The sequence below is a fragment of the Sceloporus occidentalis genome, unplaced genomic scaffold (genome assembly GCF_023333645.1).
Source record: "Sceloporus occidentalis isolate IW3139 unplaced genomic scaffold, rSceOcc1.0.p SCAF_10, whole genome shotgun sequence".
Taxonomy (NCBI): Eukaryota; Metazoa; Chordata; class Lepidosauria; order Squamata; family Phrynosomatidae; genus Sceloporus; species Sceloporus occidentalis.
The window spans coordinates 1403327-1424009 of record NW_028316990.1 but is presented as its reverse complement, the minus strand read 5'-3'; the positions used below and the strand labels follow the sequence as shown (position 1 = coordinate 1424009).

Genomic DNA, 20683 nt, shown 5'->3' with positions numbered 1-20683 from the left:
TGACTTTGGTTCATGGGATCAGTCCCTGCATTTCTGTGGATTTTGGGTCTTACAATCCTTTAACGGTAACCTTGCGCCATGGCTACTTTTGTTCATGTGGGCATCCCTGTGTTTTGTTTTGTTTTTGTGGATTTGGGACATTGCCGTCCTTTGCTGCGTGGCTGACAAGAAGGCTCCTTGGGGATTATGTGCTTGTACTCCCCTCAGAGGCCATTACAGTACTAGGCTTTCAGGGCAGCAGCAGCAGCAGCAGCAGCAGCAGGCGCCCCGTCGCCTAGGCAACCGACTAGGCCTCGAGTAGGCCTCCTTGGCTGCTGCGACTAAACCTGGCGCTAGGCGGCGCTGTGCTGGCCTTTCCTTCCGCCTCCCTGGCTGCCGTTGGCGGAAAAGGAGGAGCCGGCGGTGGGCGGTAGGATCCTGCCTTCGGTCCCCAGCGCCTCTTTTCCCCTGGAAGAAGGGGAGGCAGGCAGGCCAGAAGGAACGAAGGCCCCTGGAGCCTCCAACGGGTCAGTTTGGGACCAGGGTCTTTGGAGGGGTTGGGTCAGCAAGACAAGGGCTTAGTATCCTTCCTGACTTATTATGGGGACCCATAAGGCTCGCTCATAATAAACCATTGCCCTCCTCTGAGGCTGAGCCGGGATTCGAACCCAGGACCCCAGGCTCCTAGTCCCAGAGTAGCAAAGGAAAGGGCCTGGGCTGCACTCTGCCTTCTAGGGTTATGTGTCTTAATAATATGGTCTCACCGTTTTACTTTGTGATCCATCTGCAATAGCCATGTCAGGCTCTTTGGTCAGGCTTCTCAAAGCTCTGAAAAGAGACTAGTTGAATGGAGCACAGTCTGTGTCTGTGTGTGATATATATATGTAATTAACAATTTGTAAGCTGCTCTGATAGCCATTTGGCTGAAGAGCGGAGGATAAATAGATTATTATTATTATTGTTGTTGTTCAATAAAATAATAATAACGATCCACAAATAAATCTGTGGCTAAGTCAACCCAGCTTCTTGCAGCCAGTTGCTAGACCTCTCCATGAGTATGTACAGTAGTTAGGGTGGTCCTTGCCATCACATTTCCCATTTCCATACAAAGGGTTGTGAAAGCTGGGCAGGGAGTTTGCATGAATCGTTGGAAAAGGCAATCATGGGATATTATTAATGCAATAATATGAGACAGAAGGGAGAGAGGAAGAGTGCATGCGTGGTTAGACTCAGTTGGGGAAGTCACAGGCGTGGATCTGCGGGATCTGGGCAGAGAAAGGGAGGACGGGGGTCTTTTGGCGATGCTTCCTATACAGGGTTGAAATGAGTTGGGCTTGGCTTGGGAGCAGGTCATAACCACAAAGCCTACCTCACAGGACTCTTGGCAGGAGAACAGGGTGGCAGGGGAAAGAAGAGACGGTTAAGAGGTGATGTGATAGCCCTCTTTAAGTACTTGAAGGGATGTCATTGAGGAGGAAGAAAGCTTGTTTTCTGCTGCTCCAGAGAACAGGATCTGGAGCAATGGATGCAAGCTCCAGGAAAAGAGATTCCAGCTCAACATTAGCAGGAACTTCCTGAGAGTAAGGGCTGTTTGACAGTGGAACACACTCCTTCCTTGGAGTGTAATGGAGTCTCCTTCCTTGGAGGTCTTTAAACAGAGGCTGGATGTCCATCTGTTGGGGATGCTTTGACTGAGAGTTCCTGCATGGCAGAATGGGGTTGGACTGGATCAGGGCCCTTGAGGTCTCTGCCAGCTCTATGATTCTATGAAACAGTGCATGCTCCACTGAGCTTCTTAAGAGGAAGGCTAATGGGATGTGAACAGCATATTTTCATACTTCCTTCCTCTGAGTCTAATCATGCTTTTCATATGATATTTTTAGCACATAGGTTAAACAGATCGGGTGCTAAGATGCAGCCTGGCCTTACCCACTTGCCAACTGGAAATTATGCAGTTTCTCCGCATTGTGCCCTGACAATGTGCCCTTGAGTTCAGGTTCTGATGTTGCAGTCCATAGTTTCTCCATAGTGTTTCATGAGCTATACAGTCAGAGGCTTTGCTATAATCTGTAAAGTACCTCTTTACCAGTGGAAAATTTCTCTTGCCGCAGATCCTGCCCTGAACACCTCATCAAAGGATTGCTTTGTTTTTGCAAACATCAACAAAGTAGGCATGTGGTCCTTGAATTAAAGCCACAGGGAAAGAAGTAAACAATACTTTTTATCATGTAGATTCATTGGATTATATTCAAGCATGTCTGCGGGAAAGAAATTTGCTCTGTCCCACTTCCATCAATGTTTTCATATTTGTGGCTAATAATCTAGTGCTAAAATTGCAGGCTCTCATCAGCTGATTTGAATTGGAGAACTCATCTTCCTGCTACCAGAAAAGCTCAGAAGACTTAGAAAGTGAATCAAGAACACAGGGAGAGTGTATCTCAGAAGAAACCTCTAATAGAAACCAAGTCCTTCCGACCTACTATATAGTATCCGTTTTGGTAGTTACCAGTAATGGTAGTGAAAGAACAGTTTGTTTCATTACCGTAATCTAGTAAACAGAAGAGAAATCATACTGAATTGTTAACTGTTGCCTCATTGTTGGGAAAGGATGGCAGATAAAAGGCATTTGGGAGGTGTTCTTTAAACTTCTGAAAAATCTCTCCCCCCCCCCCATTTAGAAATTAAAATGGCTTCATGGGACAAAGTCACAACAGATCAAGCGCATACACCTGATGCCGAGAAGAGGTAAAGTTAAACTTCGTATCACGTTTATTCTATGTTTTTGTTTTTACCATTTATAAAATGATTAAAATTTCTGTAATCCCATTGTTTTATAAATACTTGCACTTTAGAGAGTTGGTAAAATGCTCTTAACTCTTCTTACTCCAATGTAATGGTTTCATTTAAAAAATAATAATGCAGTATTTGCTGGTTTGATAGTTTTAATCTCAATAGCTTGAAGTTTCCATTACTAAAGATAATCCTTTTGACGTCACTGAGAATTCAGCGCATAGATTTTTGGGGCAGATGTAAACCTTTTAGGAAGAGAACACTGTTGAAAGTGCATAACATTATGCTTGTCTCCCTGACCACTTTGTTAGCAGCCAATATTAGTTTACCATGAACAAGTTGCGGTCAAATTATTCACTACTACTTTTTTACTCCTAGTTTTGTGAAAACAGGTAAATTACTCAGCACATCATAGCTGCATATTACTTCTAAACGTGGGATCCAGACAGTTGCCCCAGAATTCATAAACCATTAAATTGCTTGGAAACAACAAATTGGGATCTCAGGTTCCAACATAATAAGCAGCTATGACTTTCTAGCTGCTTACATAAGCTGGAGAAAGAAAACAAATGAACAAACTACTGTAGATACACCAGTGCATTCACCATAAGAAATGGTTAGCAATGAATTCTGGCTATCTTTTAGATTTGTTTAGCTAAAGACAATGCCTTAACCTAAGAGCTATTGCAAATTGTTTTAAATACAGTTGCCCCTCCGTTTTCATGGGGGATCTGTTCCTGACCACCACCACCCCTGTGAAAATGGAGGCTTGCGCATGTTCAAGCCCCATAGGCTTGAATGGAGCTTGTGCCCGGGCGCACACCCCATTGAAAATAGTGGAGGTCGCCCCTCCACGGATTTTCAAAGGCCCAGATCCAAGATCTGCGAGTTAGGAGGGGCGACTGTAATAGCAGCAAAACAGAAGTTGGTTCCCCATGTCGAGGTTACACCAGCATACAGAATTGGGTCTTTTGGATGCTGGAGTTGAGTGGGATGTATCTGAGGATACTAAAAGCCTCTCCCTAAACTGCAAATCCCAGAATTTCACAGGAGGCAGCCATAGCAGTTAAAGTGACCTAATAGCACTATAACAGTGTCATGGGATATTGTTTTTAATCTTAATCAATTTGGCTTCAGGGAACAGAGTGTCAGTTCATTGATGGAAGTAGCATATTGCTATTTCCTTAGTCGTCATTTCTGTAGCTTCTTGCTCTCTTTCAATATTTATTCATTCAGTTTCTATCCCACATTCTTCCCAACACAGGACTCAATATAAATTACAGTATAGTTTAAAACAAAACATAGATACAACTGTAATGTCTTAAAACACATTTAATCCATAATAGAGATAAAAGTATAGCAACCACATTGATGAATTCGTCTGTGTCCACATAGCATTCTGTATTATCCTACCAATATCTCATTCTGCCCTTTACAGTTGTGTGAGGGATATGTGTTCATGTAACATTGATTTAATAACTGCTACTTGCAGTATATCTTTCACAGAACTTAACCCGTCCCCATTTTCATTTTTGAAACCAGGTATAGACCAGGATGGATTCCACGACTTCTGGAGTAAGTAATCCCCAGTGGATATATTTAAGTTGTCAAATGTGGTTCCTATTGAAAAAAACAACACATAATATACTTTCAACCAGTCTTAAGTATAAGTTTGTCTTTTTAACTGTATGGAAGCTAGTGTGAACCTCTCCTTGTTCTCCATCTGTCTTGAACAAAAGGAAGAGAATTAGTCTTTTCTCCAGTTCTTATATCTTGCATTTGTCATCTGAAATCAGCCAGTTCTGTTCTCAAACTTTTCTTTGAATAGAACATAAGAATTGCTAGAGCATATGAATCCAGATTTGACAGCTATGAGTTGTGGAACAAATACATGCATAGTCATGCAAAGACATTGGATAATTTGCTATAGTTTTTCCCTAGCTTTTAAGTGATGGCCATGCAGCACTTTGCACAGTAATATCTAGATGTGCAATGTTGTAATTTTTAACACTGAAATTATAGAGCTGTGGAATATCTCATTTTAACAAGGTTTTGATAGATTAATGGTTTGTTGACTGAACAGTGACATCTCTGATAGTGACAGGATGGATAAGAGTTCTTGGGATATTTAGTCTTTTAATCCTCAATAATAATTATTTAATTCTAATGCAATTAATATTTACTATCTCTATGCTTATAATGTAGTAATCTGCATTTGTCTTATTTTGAGTTGCTGATCCAATCAAGAAGTTTAAATATTTTTATTTATTTATTTAAATTAATTTTTAACATGAACACTCAAAGTACAGTAATATGCACTTAGAAAAAAAGGACAAAGAGAAAAAACCCAATTAAACAACTTGATTGGATAGCAATAGTAGAATCAAAAGACTCTTCTGAAAATACTTACATATCATTTTTTGCTTCTAGTATAAATCCCTATAAACCTTTTCAGAAGACCTCTTACTCTCCCCCAGATGGTTATTCAAAGGACTATGAAGATGCAAACAGGTAAGAAGTGTTTTCTCTATACTTACTTTTGATTATAACAGTTCCATATTTCCAGGATAAGCAATAATGAACTGAATTTTCTGATTTGTTCTTTGTTGTGGAAAGTAGCTGATAACCTCAAGGCCATTTTGGGCATAACCTTTCTCTCCCCAAAGCAGTCCATATGATTCTTGTTACTAAAGGTTAACACTGATTCCTTCAAAGCTGCTGCTTCTGTGTGTCATGCCCAGTACTAAATAGACAAGACACAGTTTGTCAGTCTGTTAGTACACATTAGAATTTAAATTAGAAAGGCCATAGATCAGTAAAAGAGCACATACCATTCAATGCAAAAGATCCTATGTTCAATCTCTAGCATCTCTGATTTCAAAAACAAAGTGGGAGGTAAAATGAAAGATCTCCACTTGAGAAGCAAGAAAGTTGTTATCAGTGTAGATTATATTGAGCTAGCTGGACTGACTTATGAAGCAGCCTTTTATCTTCCCAAATGGTACTTATCATCTACTACATTTATAAAGATCCACTATAGTTTGAGTGTTGGTCTAGGACTGTGGGAGATCTCAATTTGAAACTCCACCCAGCCATAGAAATCCCATTGGATAACATTGGGCGAGTCACACATTCTCAGCCTTCCTTCTCTGAAGAAATCATGCCAAGAAAACACCTCAAGTTAGAATCACTTGAAGGCATAGAGCAACACAAATGTGTCTAATGAACATTCAGCTTAAACTTTGCAGTATAGTGTACAAAGTGAATGAAAACGAGAAGCAAGAGTTGAAGTATCTTAAACAAGTTGAAGTAAACAAGGAAGAAACAATAGCAACTATATATGTATGCACACTCTGAATATTTAATCATACTGTAAGTTACATAAGTTAAATAAGGCCCCATACAGACAGTCCAGAATAAAGCTGCTTCGGGTCACTTTGGAAGTATGCTGTTTAAATGATGCATGCGTTCTAAGAGTCTGGAAGCCGCGGCAAGGCCATATCCCAGTCCTAACAACTGGAGCGCAGCTTTGGCGCAGCTTCCGGACTCTTGGGATGCATGCATCATTTAAACAGCATACCTCCAAAGTGACCTGAAGCAGCTTTATTTTGGACTGTCTGTATGGGGCCTAGGTTAGGCAAATCACACACTCTCAGCCTTAGAGGAAGGCAATGGCAATGGCAATCCCTCCCCCCTGAGCAAATATTGCCAAGAAAACCCCATGACGGGCTCTTCTTAGGGTCAGCATAAGTCAGAAATGACTTGAAAGCACACAACAGCAAAGATTACTTATCATTTATTTTATTTTATACTCATGAATTAATCAATCCAGCTTCAAATATAGAGCCAAACTTTTCTCAACAATACAGTCAACAATTTAGGATGAGCCTGATATTAGCATTACTTGAGCTGACATGCAGTTTAGTTTAGTGAGAATAATAACAAGACACTAAGATACCTCTCAGGTAAGATGCATGATAGAGAGTTTCTCGTAAATGTCAGGAATTTGTTTTTATTCTGTCTGATTTTCTTTTGTGTTTGTGACATGCTTAGTTTTGAAGAACTCTTTGGACAGCAGTATCATTCATCAGCAGGGAATGAAGATAACTATGAGAGATATCATTATTCTCAGAAAGGTAAGATGGTTCCTCTGTTGCCTTGTGATCATACAATTGCAGGCATGCCAAATATTGGCATAATTTGGGTTCTACTTTCAATTCTTAACATGTCTTATAAGGCTCTTCAGGCCTTCCAAATTCCAATTCTTATTATCAGTCTCACATTACCTTTGCTGATAAAGTGTCCAGAATATATTTCCAAATCCTAACAAATTATTTGGAAGCTATCATCATTTGTTTTCTTACTTACTCTGAACTTGCTATGTCTTTTCAAAGTGCGTGAGAAATGTTTTAAGTTTCATCTATGCTTTGCTGGTAGCACTTTTGCAGTGTATGTGTATTTGTTATTATTTTAGATGATGACTGTTCTAAGGATATTCGTCGGGAGAAGCTGTACCTGCAGTTTTACCAGCAGATAGAGAAGGAATATGACAAGGATAGACCTTCGGACTGTGTCATTGTCTCCTTCAGCAAAGATCAAGCGTAAGTCCTCCCCCCCCCCCCAAAGAAATACCTAATGAGATTTGAACTAACATCTTAATGTTTGTTTTCATGTTTAACAATGCAGCTAATCAGTTCAGTTTCCTTGTCAAAGGTTTTCCTGAAGTGATGCAAATCTGTGACACATATTATACATTCATTTGCCCACATTATATGCATGCCATGCTTGTGTCTTTGCATATGGGTTTGCCTCAAAGCAAGGAGAGAGTGATATTTAAAAGACATGGTGAACTCCCCTCCTCCTATTTTCTCCCAGCCAGGCTTCTTTCTGTAAGGCAGAAAACAGGGAGGGACAGACAACAGAGGCAAAAGTAACTTGGCTGAGCATTGGGTATCTACCTTACACTCTTGTGAAACTTTTAAACTGTAGTGCCACCCAACTATTTCACATATGAGTGGGGCTGCGTTTAAAAATGAGGGTCTGTCATTATGAAGGATAATTTGGATCCCAATACATGATTTAGGTCCAAAACACACTGCAGAGATCATCCACTTTACCAGCTTAGTGCTAGGGAATTTTGGGAGCTGTGGTTTTGTGGGACATTTAGCCTTCTTTGTCAGAGAGCTCTGGTACTACAATAAACTACAGTTCTCAGGATTCCCTAGCACTGAGGCAGGGCAATTAAAGTAATCTCAAACTGGATTATTTCTGCAGTGTGTTTCGGACCTAAGTACAGTCACCCTTCCAAGTCCGCGGACATGAAAATCCTCAGAGGGGCAACTGCCATTAACCAGTGGGGCACACGCCTGTGGCACATAGCCCATATGCACACACCCCATTCAAGCCTATGGGCTTGAATATGCGCAAGATTTGGAACTCATGGGGGGGAGCTCTGGAACAGACCCCCACATGTTCCATGCTTGATTCATGTACTTTTTGCAGGGTTGCAACTATTTGCTATAATTCTAAATTTTGTGATCAGATTTAACAAAGAGGTCTGAAAGCATTTTTGTAAAAATCTAATCACAGTAATACCAAACTTTTCTAATCAACTAGGCAGTTCTGGGTAAAACAAATTTCCTACATAATTTGCCTGCTGGTGTAAATTAATCTGATATGCACAAGAGTAATTAAGATTTGCTGTTCTTGCATATTAGAAGTGACTAATATGACAGTCTATGATTTTGATGGTGTTTTGAAATATTTCCTTTACAGTGTTATTTTTTCTTGATTGTGTAAACATAATTTGAAGGTCATCATAATTCAGTACAGTTATTGAATTTTTAAAAGTATTTGATATTCTAACATCCTTTATTTTACAGTGGACCCTTCCTATATGTGGGGATCCGTTCCGGACCCCCTCCCCCGTTTATGGGTAAACCGCCTATGCTGGAATCCTATGGATTCCTATTGCGGCATGCTCCCATGCACCATTTTGTTCACTGGGGCTTGCCATCCGTGTGAGCTGAAGTTTGCAGATGGCAAGCGCATGTATGGCTTGGGCAGACTGTATATGAAGGTTGAATTGTGTTATTACCAAATGAAGCCAATATAGTAAATGTAATCTAAAACTATAGTGGTTATGATATTTATATAAAAAGGTGGAGGGGAGAACTGGAAGTGGATACGATGATGACTTCATTGATGAGGTCTCTTCAAATACTCTATATCCACAAAAGTTGACTTTGAATTTCAGGGACCTTATTACAATCACTGTCTTTACCATTTCATATTAAGCATTCAGTGTTTCTGTTTAAATAGTTTTTTCTTCTGTTCTCTCTTAAACAAAATAACTGTCTCCAACAACATAAACAAATCTTCTTGTTAGTATCTTTAATTGCTTTTACCTCAACACATCATTTTGCTTTTCTTCCACATTTTCTAATACGAGGATTCTTCAGTGTTTTCTAGTATAAAGATGTTCAGTAGTTCATGACAAATATGATGGCTCACTATTTGTTAAATAACAAAAGTGTGGGAATTCAAACAATATTTCAGTCAATCCTTTCTCACTTTGTCCTCTTCCCTAGTTTTTTAGTCTGTTACGTTATTAACATTATCCTCAACTTCTTGGTATATATCCTCAAACCATCCCCTGAAAGCTATTTTCTGATTCTCCAAATAATGTTTGAGCGCACTTGAAAATATGTAAATGGTTGCTATCTCTCTTGAAGTTTGATAAAAGTTTTCACTTAATGGGTAATCGAAACAATTTAAGCAGCTTATTCATGTGCAGCACAGTGAGTCTACCTAATAGTGATTTTAAGCATGACCTGCAACTTTATAACTTTCCTTAGATATTTCAGCTCTAAAATTACATATGGAGTCTGTATTAGGTGTTTCTAGTAAAATATTTCCACGACCTCTTCTGTTTCCTGTCCACTAGGAGATAGTGGTATTAGATACATTTCTTCCCTTCATCCATTTAATCTTGACATTTGCATGCTGTTCTTGGGAGTCCATTTACAGCTGAACATATTGGAAGTCTTCATCGTTTAGCCTCACACTAAACTCCTTGCAGTCTTCAGAGATGTGGCCACTTGGCCATCTTTCTTTCAGGTTTATTCCAAAAGAGTTATCCCAACATCCTTCACACTAAAATCCTTGTTCAAACCTAATAAAATGTTAAACTCAACTGCTTGTACTTTCAGAGACAAGTGAGTTTTAATAGGTGTTTTTAAAGCATTCTTATATTTTATCACTAGTTTCAGCATAAGTAAAACATTACATTTTATGGACACAGATTTTTATTATCTCAGATGCAGGATTGGCTATTGCAATAATCCTTTTTTAAAAATCACTGAAGGTCCAGATAAGTCAAACAACATTTATTCAGAATGGCTATGAAGATCAGGGCATTCATAGTTAATCACATTGCATCACTTTCTTGACGTAAATAGTAGACATTGTATGTTATCTAACTGGATAAACGTTGGTGTTCTTGTTCACATGGCTTTACATTTTGTCATGGAGATAAAAGTAAAACCTCTCAAAACCAGTTCATGTCTTTTGTTAACATAGAATGACCCAGAAATATATATATATCATGATCTAGTGATCATTTACTTATTTGCCTTGTGTAATTCTTATTTTTTTTAAAAAAAAATCAAATGCATTTAAGATCCTACTAAAGAAAGCCAATTTATATTTGATTACTCTTTGTGAGTTATAGTCCCATTGATCACCTGTTGCTAAATTTGTAGGCATGTAGCAATCCATACTTTAAGTGTTCTGTCACAAATTGCCACATATTTATTGATGTCAAGCAATTTCTTAGTAGTACAAACATGAGACACCCTTGCAGGTGTTGTTCAAATGGAAGCTGTTCAAGAACTGTTCTCTGTTCTTGTTCAACTAACTATATGAAAATGGAGCTTGGTTTTCATATTTGTGAGACTAAACCAGTCTAGTCCAGTCAAGAATTTCATGGAGTTTTGCATATATATGTATATGTATATGTATATGTATATGTATATATCTCCTTCACACAATCAAGGACTTCACCATTCTGCTTGGTATTGTGTGTTAATTTCCTATATGAAAGCCCAGACCTGCCCCCCACCCCAAAATAGGGGGGGGGGAGATAGTCTGTAACCAACTATCAATAAGAATGTGTTGGTATTTTACAGAGTAGTTTTTAAAAAAGTATCATAGGGGCCTGAACAGACAGGCCAAAATAAAGCTGCTTCGGGTCACTTTCAAGGTATACTGTTTAAATGATGCATGCATCCTAAGAGGCCGGAAGCTGCGCCAAAGCTGTGCTCCAATCCTTAGGACTGGAGTGTGGCCTTCTAGCCTCTTAGGACACATGCATCATTTAAAAAGCATACCTCCAAAGTGACCTGAAGCAGCTTTATTTTGGCCTGTCTGTTCAGGCCCATCTGTTACCAGAGATTGTTAACTTTCAGTGATAGCTTTTAACCCAACTGTGGAATACATAGCTCCATTTGAGTTAGTCTTCGTTTAATACAAGGCTCTGATTTGTAGCAATGACTGTTTAAGTCTTAACAATCCTCAAAATCACACCCATTCATTCTTGCCATATCAAGTGGGTTGGGTGAATTCCAAAGACACTATCAATATAACTAGCTTGTATTCTTGAGTCTTCACAGAATTAGAACACTGGCGCTAACTTCTTATTTTTAGGAATTAATTGTAAAATAACCTACTTCTTTTTTTTCCTTCAAGGGAATACTCAACAGCCATAGGCCATCGGTTGCAGGATCATGGCCTTGTGGTGGAAATGATATACCTTACATCTGAATCAGGTCTTACACGCGCCCTCCAAGAAGTTAAAAATGATGGTTCCCCATTTTGTGTTCTTGTTGAGCCATCTAATGTAGCACTTTCCTCTTGCACCGTAATCATGCTTCATCAGTCTATCAAAAGTAAGTTTAGCTTCATTCAGAAGCAGTCCCCACGCAGAAAAATGCTTTCTAGAACTTTTCTTCAACACACACAATATTAAAATATATCACATGTTAGAATACTTCTAACTGAAAGATACACATTTAACTGAAACCCCTTCAAAACACTGCTGAAGGTGCTGGACAAATAAAAACAATACCACTTGAGTTAATTAAACAAAATCCCATACACTGTACAACACTTCTTTGCCAACAGCTTTTTTTAGGCTTAATGTCCTCTTTCTGTCTGAAAATATGGAAAAACCCATTAGACTACTGTTTTTGTTAGATTAAAAATATTACAACTTCAGCAATAGAAATCACAGTTTACATTTACAAATAATAATATTGTTCCTCGTTTCAAGAACGGTTGCATAAAATAATTCCAACTATGAAATTTATTTATTTTAAATGAACTACCAAATGAGATCTTTTCAAAAGCACACATTACGTCTACTAGAACCAAACATTTTGTGTGGAGTCCTGAACATATAACATTTCAGTTAAAAGCTGTAACTTAGTAATGTTGAATCAGAAGTTGGCTTTTAACATTAGCATTTGAATGGTACAAAAAACACTGCACTTTTCTGTTTGGTTTTGTCTTAAAGTAACATTTTAAAAAGCAAGGTATCTCTCTTCTCCATAGTACATCGTAATATGCCCATGGAGGATGCATTGGCTCTCATAGCTAAAGAGTTTGAGAAAATTATTGCTGAGCGTGAAGAACAGGAACGTACAGAGATTTCTCACAAAGCAGCTGATCTGGCGGATGACTACCTAAAGCGGGAGCTTTATGAGAGTTACCATGTGCCTCTAGCCATTAGACATCTCTTCTTTCTTTTAAGTGAGGGAAAACATTTATATCTGGAAGAATTGAATTCAATAAGTGACTACCTGAAGACCAGGAGAAATAAGCTTGAAGGTATTCATGATTTCCCCTCCTGTTCCTTAAGAATATCCCTATAAATTCCACTATTTCAAAAATGACCCTTGAGCACGATCTATATGTATTTAAAAATGATAAGATACAGAATGTGAAACATAACCTTGGCCCACCCTTAATCTCTAAAATCTTGTTTCTTATATTAATGCAGACCTTCTTAAAATTAGCTTAACGTATCTCTTTTTAGACAAAAGATTCCATGTACTTTTTTATAAAATGGTAGCAGTGGGTAATTATTGACAGTAGGTCTTATCTGGGTATATGATGGTGATGGCGATGGCTAAACTGGAACCAAACACTAGTATGTTCTTTGTGCTGTCAGTACGCACAGCCACCTTTTTATCCAGAAGTTCTTTCTGTAATTCTTGAAAGAATAATGTTGTTGCTGTTTTTTAAACTCTTTAAGTTCCATTCGCATAGGGAGGGGGGTCGCTATCAGTCCCTATTGTATGGGATGGATTTTGATACTTACTGAGAGTGTTGGACTGTGACTCTTGGGGCCAGTGTTTGATTCCCAGCTTTGCTATGGCCCTCTCATCCTCAAAGGAAGGCAATGACAAACCTCCTCTGACCAAATCTTGCCAAGAAAATCCATAATAGGTTCATCTTAGGGTCGGAAAGTACTTGCACACAACAACAACAAAAGTTACTTTTAATACTGAAGGGGCAGGCTGAAGGAAATAAGGAGAAGCGGTTTTTCCCCCTCCTGTACAGGAGTGGCTCTAAGGGGGGAAATTGTCACATGATAGTATAGCAAGAAATATTCTGTTCTAATTCCAACTCTAGGGTGTTAAAAAAACACTGCGTCCAAATGCCCCGAGAATACATTTCCCTTGCTCACTGCCTGTCTTCTTGTTGCAGTCACATTTCACATAGCAAAACCCATTTCTTGTATAACTAAAATCAAATTAAATAAAATCTCGACACTCACAAAAACAACTCCAGCCCCCACACTTGATTCTGTATTCTGCAAACTGGAAAGTCTAAACGCCTACTACTTTAAATAAATCCTACAACTTCTGTAAAACTAAATCAAGCCATCCTCAAAAGATCTTAAACATTTGCTTGCATTAAAGAATAGTACAGCTAAAGAGAATGTGTTGTTCCCATAAGTGAGCAGCAAAACTAGTCTTTGCTGTGAATAAATTGGCTGTTCACTAATCGGTGTGTGTCACTTGATGACTCTTGATTCTCCAGGCTTTGTTGCAGAAACAAATGCTTTAGCTGCCTCATCTGAAGATGCTGTGTATGCACCAAGTGTCAGGCCAAGTACAAGCACTCTTCCTCAGACTCTCAGCAAACCGCCACCTCTTCTGCCAACCCCTGGTCGGAATCCTGCATTAGGCCAACCTGCTGCATCTTCAACTAAGCCAGCTTTGTTGGGTGAAAGACCATTGGGCGGCCTTCTTCCAACACCAGGTTGGTATGACTGTTAATCATATTAATTTAAATGGTTTTCCAAGTAGGCAGGTGAGGTAAGAGGGAACAGTTGTACACATGGAGAGCTTGGAAGGAACAAAACACCCAATATTACAAGGTAAAATGAGTACTAAATATATAATTTGCATGTTATAGTGTTTATATCACTGTACAATCGCTATTGGCTTCAACAATTGTAGTATTTGATCTGCTCTTTTCCAGCGATGGAGGGGAAGGATCCTCAGTTGGGTTGGTTTCCTCCTCTCGCTCCAATAGGCAGGGACTAGAGACTTGTCATCAGAGGGAACACGCCCTGTGTCTCGCCAAAGCCAACAACTCTAACTTAACTCAAATATCTTGGATGAGGTGGACTATTTAGATCCAATTCAGTCTGGATTCAAGCCTGGTTATGGGACGGATGGTTCTTATTGCAGTGGTGGACAGCCTGTGCCAGGATCTGCATGGAGGAGTGTGTCTCTGTTCATTCTGTTGAACAGCTGTGCAGCTATTGAAACTATTGAACATGGGATCTTTCTGGACCACCTTACTGTGATAGAATCTGGAGGCATCTGTTTTACATTCCAGTGCTTCTTGTAAGGATGATTTCAGAAGCTGATGTTAGGGAATACCCATATGCAGAGAGGTGCTCTTAGTAAAAAAAAAAAGGAAATTGGGAATGGAATTCAGCCTGTTTTGTAAGGGGTTACGCTTGCCTTGGAAAGTGGAGGCTACATTTTGGATGTCCTCCTGAATCTGGATATCCAGATTTCCAGGGTGGTTAGGAGTGCATTTGCGCAATGAAGCACGTATTGCTGCAGATGTCTGATCTGGGTATGATTATGCATATGCTTACTATGTCTGATTTGGACTTCTATAATGGTCTCTGTGTGCCATTGCATAGTGTCCAGAAACCGCATCCTGTCCAAAATTCTACTGCTTGACTACTGACTGCATCAGTAATAGGAAGCAAATAGCTGCTTTGCAACCGCTTGACTGTTGGCTGATCGGATTGACACAATTCAAAGTGCTGGTTATAAACTCTGAAGCCTCGTGTGACTTAGGATCAAGTATTTTGAGAGATTACATTCTCCCATATAAGTGTGTCCAGGTTGTGAGACCATCAGGAGTGGCCTTTCATCTGTTCTTTTGTCACTGGAGGCATAGTTGGCAGGAATGTGACAGAGGAGCTTTTTAGTGGCTGTTCCCAGATTCTGAAACTTCATAGCAAGATGGGCTATCCTACTTTCACCTTTGATGACCTTTTGCTCACAGATTAAGATGCTCTCATTCAGGCAGGTTCTTGGCCCTTGAATTGACTAGTCAGTTTACTGAGAATATGTTTGAATAAGTAGTTGCTTTTTGTTTCTTTGCTTCTTGAATTCTGTTGATGTGTTTTAACTGCTCTGCTTTTATAATTGGATTATAATTCTGTTTTTTTCCTTGTATTTGATTGTGCATCATTTTGGTCTATTATACATTTTAGTAAAGAATTAATCATAATAGAAAGTTCCACATACTTGCAAGTAAAAGCCCTAGCTTAACACAACTTCCATTAAATTATTTGTTTATATTTTTTGCTTTGAAACAGGACTGACTGGTCCAAAGGGTAAACCTCCGCCTCTCCTGATAAAGTCTACAAAAAGACCCATCCTGATACCTCCTTCTCTACATCTGTCTGCAAAGCGACCGCTGCTTGGTGGCAGACCAGGCCTTTTGCCAACACCAGGTAAGAACTGGGGGAGCTTGGAGGAATGAAGACAAGTGGTTTTGCCCTTCAGATGGCTCTCATCGTAATTCATGACAGACAGAGACAAGTGTAATGGGTAGTGTGTTGCATTTAGAGTTGGGGAAAGTTGCTTTTTGAATTGTAGTTCTGAAATTCTCCTGTAGACTTTGACCTTCAGATCCCCTACTTAGCTGTGAAGGTCACCAGGTGACTTTGGACAATTGTGATCTCTCAGACCTGTTGGCTATTCATGATGATGGTAAAATCTAGGAGTGGGTAATGGGTATCTCTACGGAAGAAGATGAGAAGTGTGTAAAATTTAGTAGCCGTGCATTCTGCTCCATGGCATGTTTCAGGAAGCTGTTCTCTAATTTAGGTCCTTTTGAAAATATCTGCCAGACCTCGGTCCTATTTTCAAGTAGAAATCTATTTTCTTTTCCTAACCGTTTCCTTCTGGGTGATAGGGATCTTGAGTTTATCACATTTCCATGGTAAAACACTATGCTTGCTGGGTGGTTAGAGCAGAATGTTGCTGTAGTCCAGATTGTTACACTGTTCATTGGAGGTGGACGTTTACAAGTCTCCTCACATTTAATACTCTTCAGAGGTTAAGTTTGGCCTAAGTGTAACCAAATAAAAAGTTCCAAGAGGGTTATGGCCTGAGATATTTTTAGCTAGCTGTACAGTTTTCTGGCTTGTCGTGATGGATACTATTCCATCTTATATGATTAATGCTTGTCTGGGTGTTCTCCTGAGTCTGAGTATTGCAACTGAACTTCAGATACCTCTTCGATACCTCTTAGTAATAGTGAACTGAAGCAGTGTTTAGTTATGATCTAACTGGAGCTGGAGTTTAGTTATGAGACAGTGCTCTTTGCTTGTATATAACTTTAAACAGCACGAAAAGTAGCTCATGTTTCATATCAAGCAGTATATGAGAGAACTGAGCTTTATAGTACTCTGGATGTGGGCCAGAGCCATTTAAAATCTGCCAAGCGCTTGGAAATACATTTTAGCAGTATCAAAGTTCAAAAGGTCAGATGGGGGAATTGCTTTTCTTAGATTATCTTCCTTCTCCCTATTTAAGGCCAATTTTTTTTAAAGTACAGTGGTGCCTCCACATACGCAGACTTTTTATAAGCAGCTTTGAGCGTACGCGCTCAAGCCGCTGGGCGCGTGCGGGGCGCAAGGGGCGGCACGTCCCATTCAGTTGAATGGGCGTGTGCGCCCATTGCGCCGGGCGCTTGCCCGTTGTGCCCCGCGCACCTCCGCGCCACCGTGCACGAGCCCCATTGTTTACAATGGGGCTCGAGCATAGGCGGAAATCGCCATACACGGCGGGATCCGGAACGGATCCCCGCGTATGGCGAGGTTCCACTGTAGTTACATGTGTTTAGGACGTGCTCAGGACCCGCTGTGGCTTTTTGATTTCATTTGTCAAGTGAAGATTTCATTTATTACATGATGTTCTCCCCCTTCCATTATTTATTTAGCTGTGTGTAACTCAAAAGGCCAAAAGGTTCAAGACCCAAGCTCTGCATGATGGAGTGAGCTGCCATCACTAATCCGAGCTTCTGCCAACCTAGCAGTTCGAAAGAATGTAAAAGTGCACATAGATTAATAGGTACCACTTTGGTGGGAAGGTAGCAGCGTTCTATGCGCCTCGGCGTTTAGTCATGCTGGCCACGTGACCACAGAAGTGTCTTTGACAATGCTGGCTCCTTCAGCTAAGTAATGGAGATGAGCACCATCCCCTACAGTTGGACACAACTTGATAATTATGTCAAAGGGAAAACTGTTACCTTTCTTTAACTCAAAGGAACAGGAAGGAGAGGGAAAGATGCTGCTTTTCAAGTATAGCTGCATACACTTCTCTCAGCTTCATCACTTTCACTACACAGAGGAGCATGTGGACAAATTATTAGAACTTCAAAAAATTTCATCTAGCAGTTCAGTCACCAAATAAAATACCATTCACCAGAACAGAAAACAGGTTGCAGAATGATAGAATATATGGGTTACAGTATTAAGTGTGCATGTTGCTGCTGCTATTGTTATTTATTTATACCCTGGATTTCTCCCAAAATTGGGACACAAAGCAGCTTACAGATTAAAAGAACAATACAATACAGTATTAAAACATCTCATTAAAAGAATAAAATACAATTAAAAAGCTGAGAGTACTTAAAACAATACATATTAAAACTATATACAGATCCTTTAGAAACTTCAAAACTAGCACCACAAAGCATTAAGTGCCCAACCTCAACTGTTTGTAAAGGCCTAGTGGCACCTAAATGTTTCAAATCACCACCAGAAAGCTAGCAAGGATGGGGCCATCCTAGCCTTTCTGAGGAGGCAGTTCCAGAATCTGGGAGCAAGACCCTCTCCCTTGTTCCCACCAAACAAGCCTGAGAAGGTGGTGGGAAAGAGAGGAGGGTCTCCAGGTGATCTTAAAAGGAGATACAATTTTTTAAATAACCTAGACCCAAGCTGTATAGGGGTTTATATGTCAAAGCCAGCACTTTGAAGTGTGCCTGGAAATGGACCGGCAGCCAGTGGAGCTGTTGTAACAGACAAGTTGCATACTCCCTGTAGCCAGACCCAGTTAGCAACCTAGCTGCAGCTCTTTAGGCCATCTGACCTCTCTGAGCACTTTTCAAAGGCAGCCCCATGCAGAGAGGGCATTATAGGAATCCAAACGGGATGTAACCATGGCAAGTACCACCATGGTCAGATTCAACTTCTCCAGGAATAGGTGCAGTTGATGCACTAGCTGTGCAAAAGCATGATGTCAGGCTGTGTGATCCTAAGCCTTCCTGGGCTTGATGCATATCACTGAACCATGACTGCTTTGAACGATCCCCTTTTCCAATCTTGAGTACAAGATGACTGAAAAGAAAGAAGGGAAAAAGTACGAGTTCCTTGCACCCTTTAGGATGCTAGAAAGGTGGGTTAGGGTGCTTTAGAAAAAATAGAGAAAGTGTATTTGATTGTGGCTGCAGTTTTCCAGTTTTCTACCAATAAGCTTGGAGGAAAAAGAATGATTTTGTTACTGAGTTTTGGCCCAGTCAGCACATCACTGAAAGAAGGGCCACTTCACTGTCTGAGTAGCTGAGTAGTTCTGCAGTGTGAAAAAATAACAGTTGGATCATGTAACTGTTCCTTCTTTTTGCAGCTGCTCAGGCAAGAAAAGCACAACATCATTGGGTACCCAAGCCAAAGTTCCTGGCTTGATGGGACACCTGGATTAATAATGGAATAAACGGTCAGCCCTGATGGCAACAGCCCTCTTCCAGGACAGCAGAGCTTGACATACGTATGTTGTTAACATACCAAGCAAGCTTAAACACACATCACTTTTTGTTGTACACATTCCTAAGAACTTTGGTTTCTTTGTTTCTTTTTTTTACTTGAGTGGAAGAGTGAAAATAAATGTTTGTGGAAAGGTCAGTTTTAGAATCCTAGTACTATTATGTTTTGAATTAGTATAATCCCCAAATAAAGAATTTATTTCCAGAGTTGGTATTTCAATTTCTTTGTGGCTTGCTCTTCACTTAGCCGTTCCATATTTATCCTGTGAGAAGTTTTTTGGATGCGCTTCTCAATCAGACATGGACTCTTGCTAGTCTCTTGGTGAATTGTTTTGAAGGACTCTAACCTGAGGAACCTGTACTCATGTATACTTTGCTCAGGAACTATGTTACTGATTTCTGTTTATCTTCTATAATTTTACTTCTAATTATTTTTGCTTGATTATGCAGAATAATAGCCAGCATATATACTGTATTTTCTGGTGTATAAGACTACTTTTTAACCCAGAAAAATGTTCTCAAAAGTCGGGGGTCGTCTTATAAGCCGGGTGTCATCTTATAGGGCAGGTGCTGAAACTTCTGAGCTGGACTGGAGAATCTGCGGTCGCCGCATATGATGGGGGGAGCTCAAAAACAGTTGCGGCCACATCCCCACTGTATGTGACGATCGTATGAAAGCAGGTACCACTCTGATAGTCTTGGAGACAGGAAAGGCTGGGCAGGCAGGGAGAGCTGACCAATCCAAGCAGGCTTTGTATACAACAAGGTTTCCTGCTAAGTACCTGCATGTCATTTGAATTAAAATTACCATATTGAAATCAAATCTGATGTTTTTTTAATTTTTATTTGGTGTGCGTTGGAAGAGGAGTAGTCTTATATGGTGAGTATATCCCAAACTCTATATTTTAACTGGAAAAGTTGGGGGTCGTCTTATACGCCGGAAAATACGGTACATATCAAACAGAGCAATAGGAAACATACCGCACAAAGACAAATATTGCAACATATATAAACATTCCACAATACAAAAATACACAAAATAATGTGAAAGATGAAAAATGACTTCCCACTTTCTTACTGGAATTGTAAGTGCATATTTAACCTACATTACATGTTAATTTAGTAATCTACCAATTTGCCTCATGAATTTATCTAGTTTTCAAAGCCTGTTATCTTTTCTCTGCTCTCAATAATTATATAAAAGTTTCCCAGTCTTTCAAAACATTATCAATTAATTTATCCCTTAACAGCATGGTTAACCTATCCATTTCTACCATCTCAATTACTTTAGCTGTCCAATTTTTCATTCTTGCTATTTCCACATTTTTCCATAGTTTTGCGTAAAGGGGTCTTGTTGCTATTGCTGTGTATAGTAGCATGTTTTGATGGCTCATCAGATATTTCTATTACAAAAAAAATCTAGTTTAAGAGGAATTCTGTATTTCAGTATTTTTTTAATCATCCCCTGTATTTGTTTCCAATATCTTCTTGTTTTATCACAAGTCCACCAAACATGGTGAAATAAACCACCTTGCTGTTTATATTT

At 39.6% G+C, this 20683-nt stretch overlaps 1 protein-coding gene across 1 annotated transcript; it reads left to right on the top strand.

Annotated features, from left to right (window-relative positions):
• The first annotated feature begins 332 nt into the window (after positions 1 to 332).
• On the top strand, positions 333 to 19344 carry LOC149305733 (uncharacterized). The gene is made up of 11 exons (XM_089540779.1): positions 333 to 506; positions 2658 to 2724; positions 4312 to 4344; positions 5200 to 5280; positions 6823 to 6905; positions 7244 to 7370; positions 11518 to 11717; positions 12382 to 12657; positions 13876 to 14097; positions 15686 to 15823; positions 19002 to 19344. Exons 2-11 carry the CDS (start codon positions 2666 to 2668, stop codon positions 19058 to 19060), a joined length of 1278 nt encoding a protein of 425 aa, XP_089396905.1. The 5' UTR covers positions 333 to 506; positions 2658 to 2665; the 3' UTR covers positions 19061 to 19344.
• The last annotated feature ends 1339 nt before the right edge of the window (positions 19345 to 20683 follow it).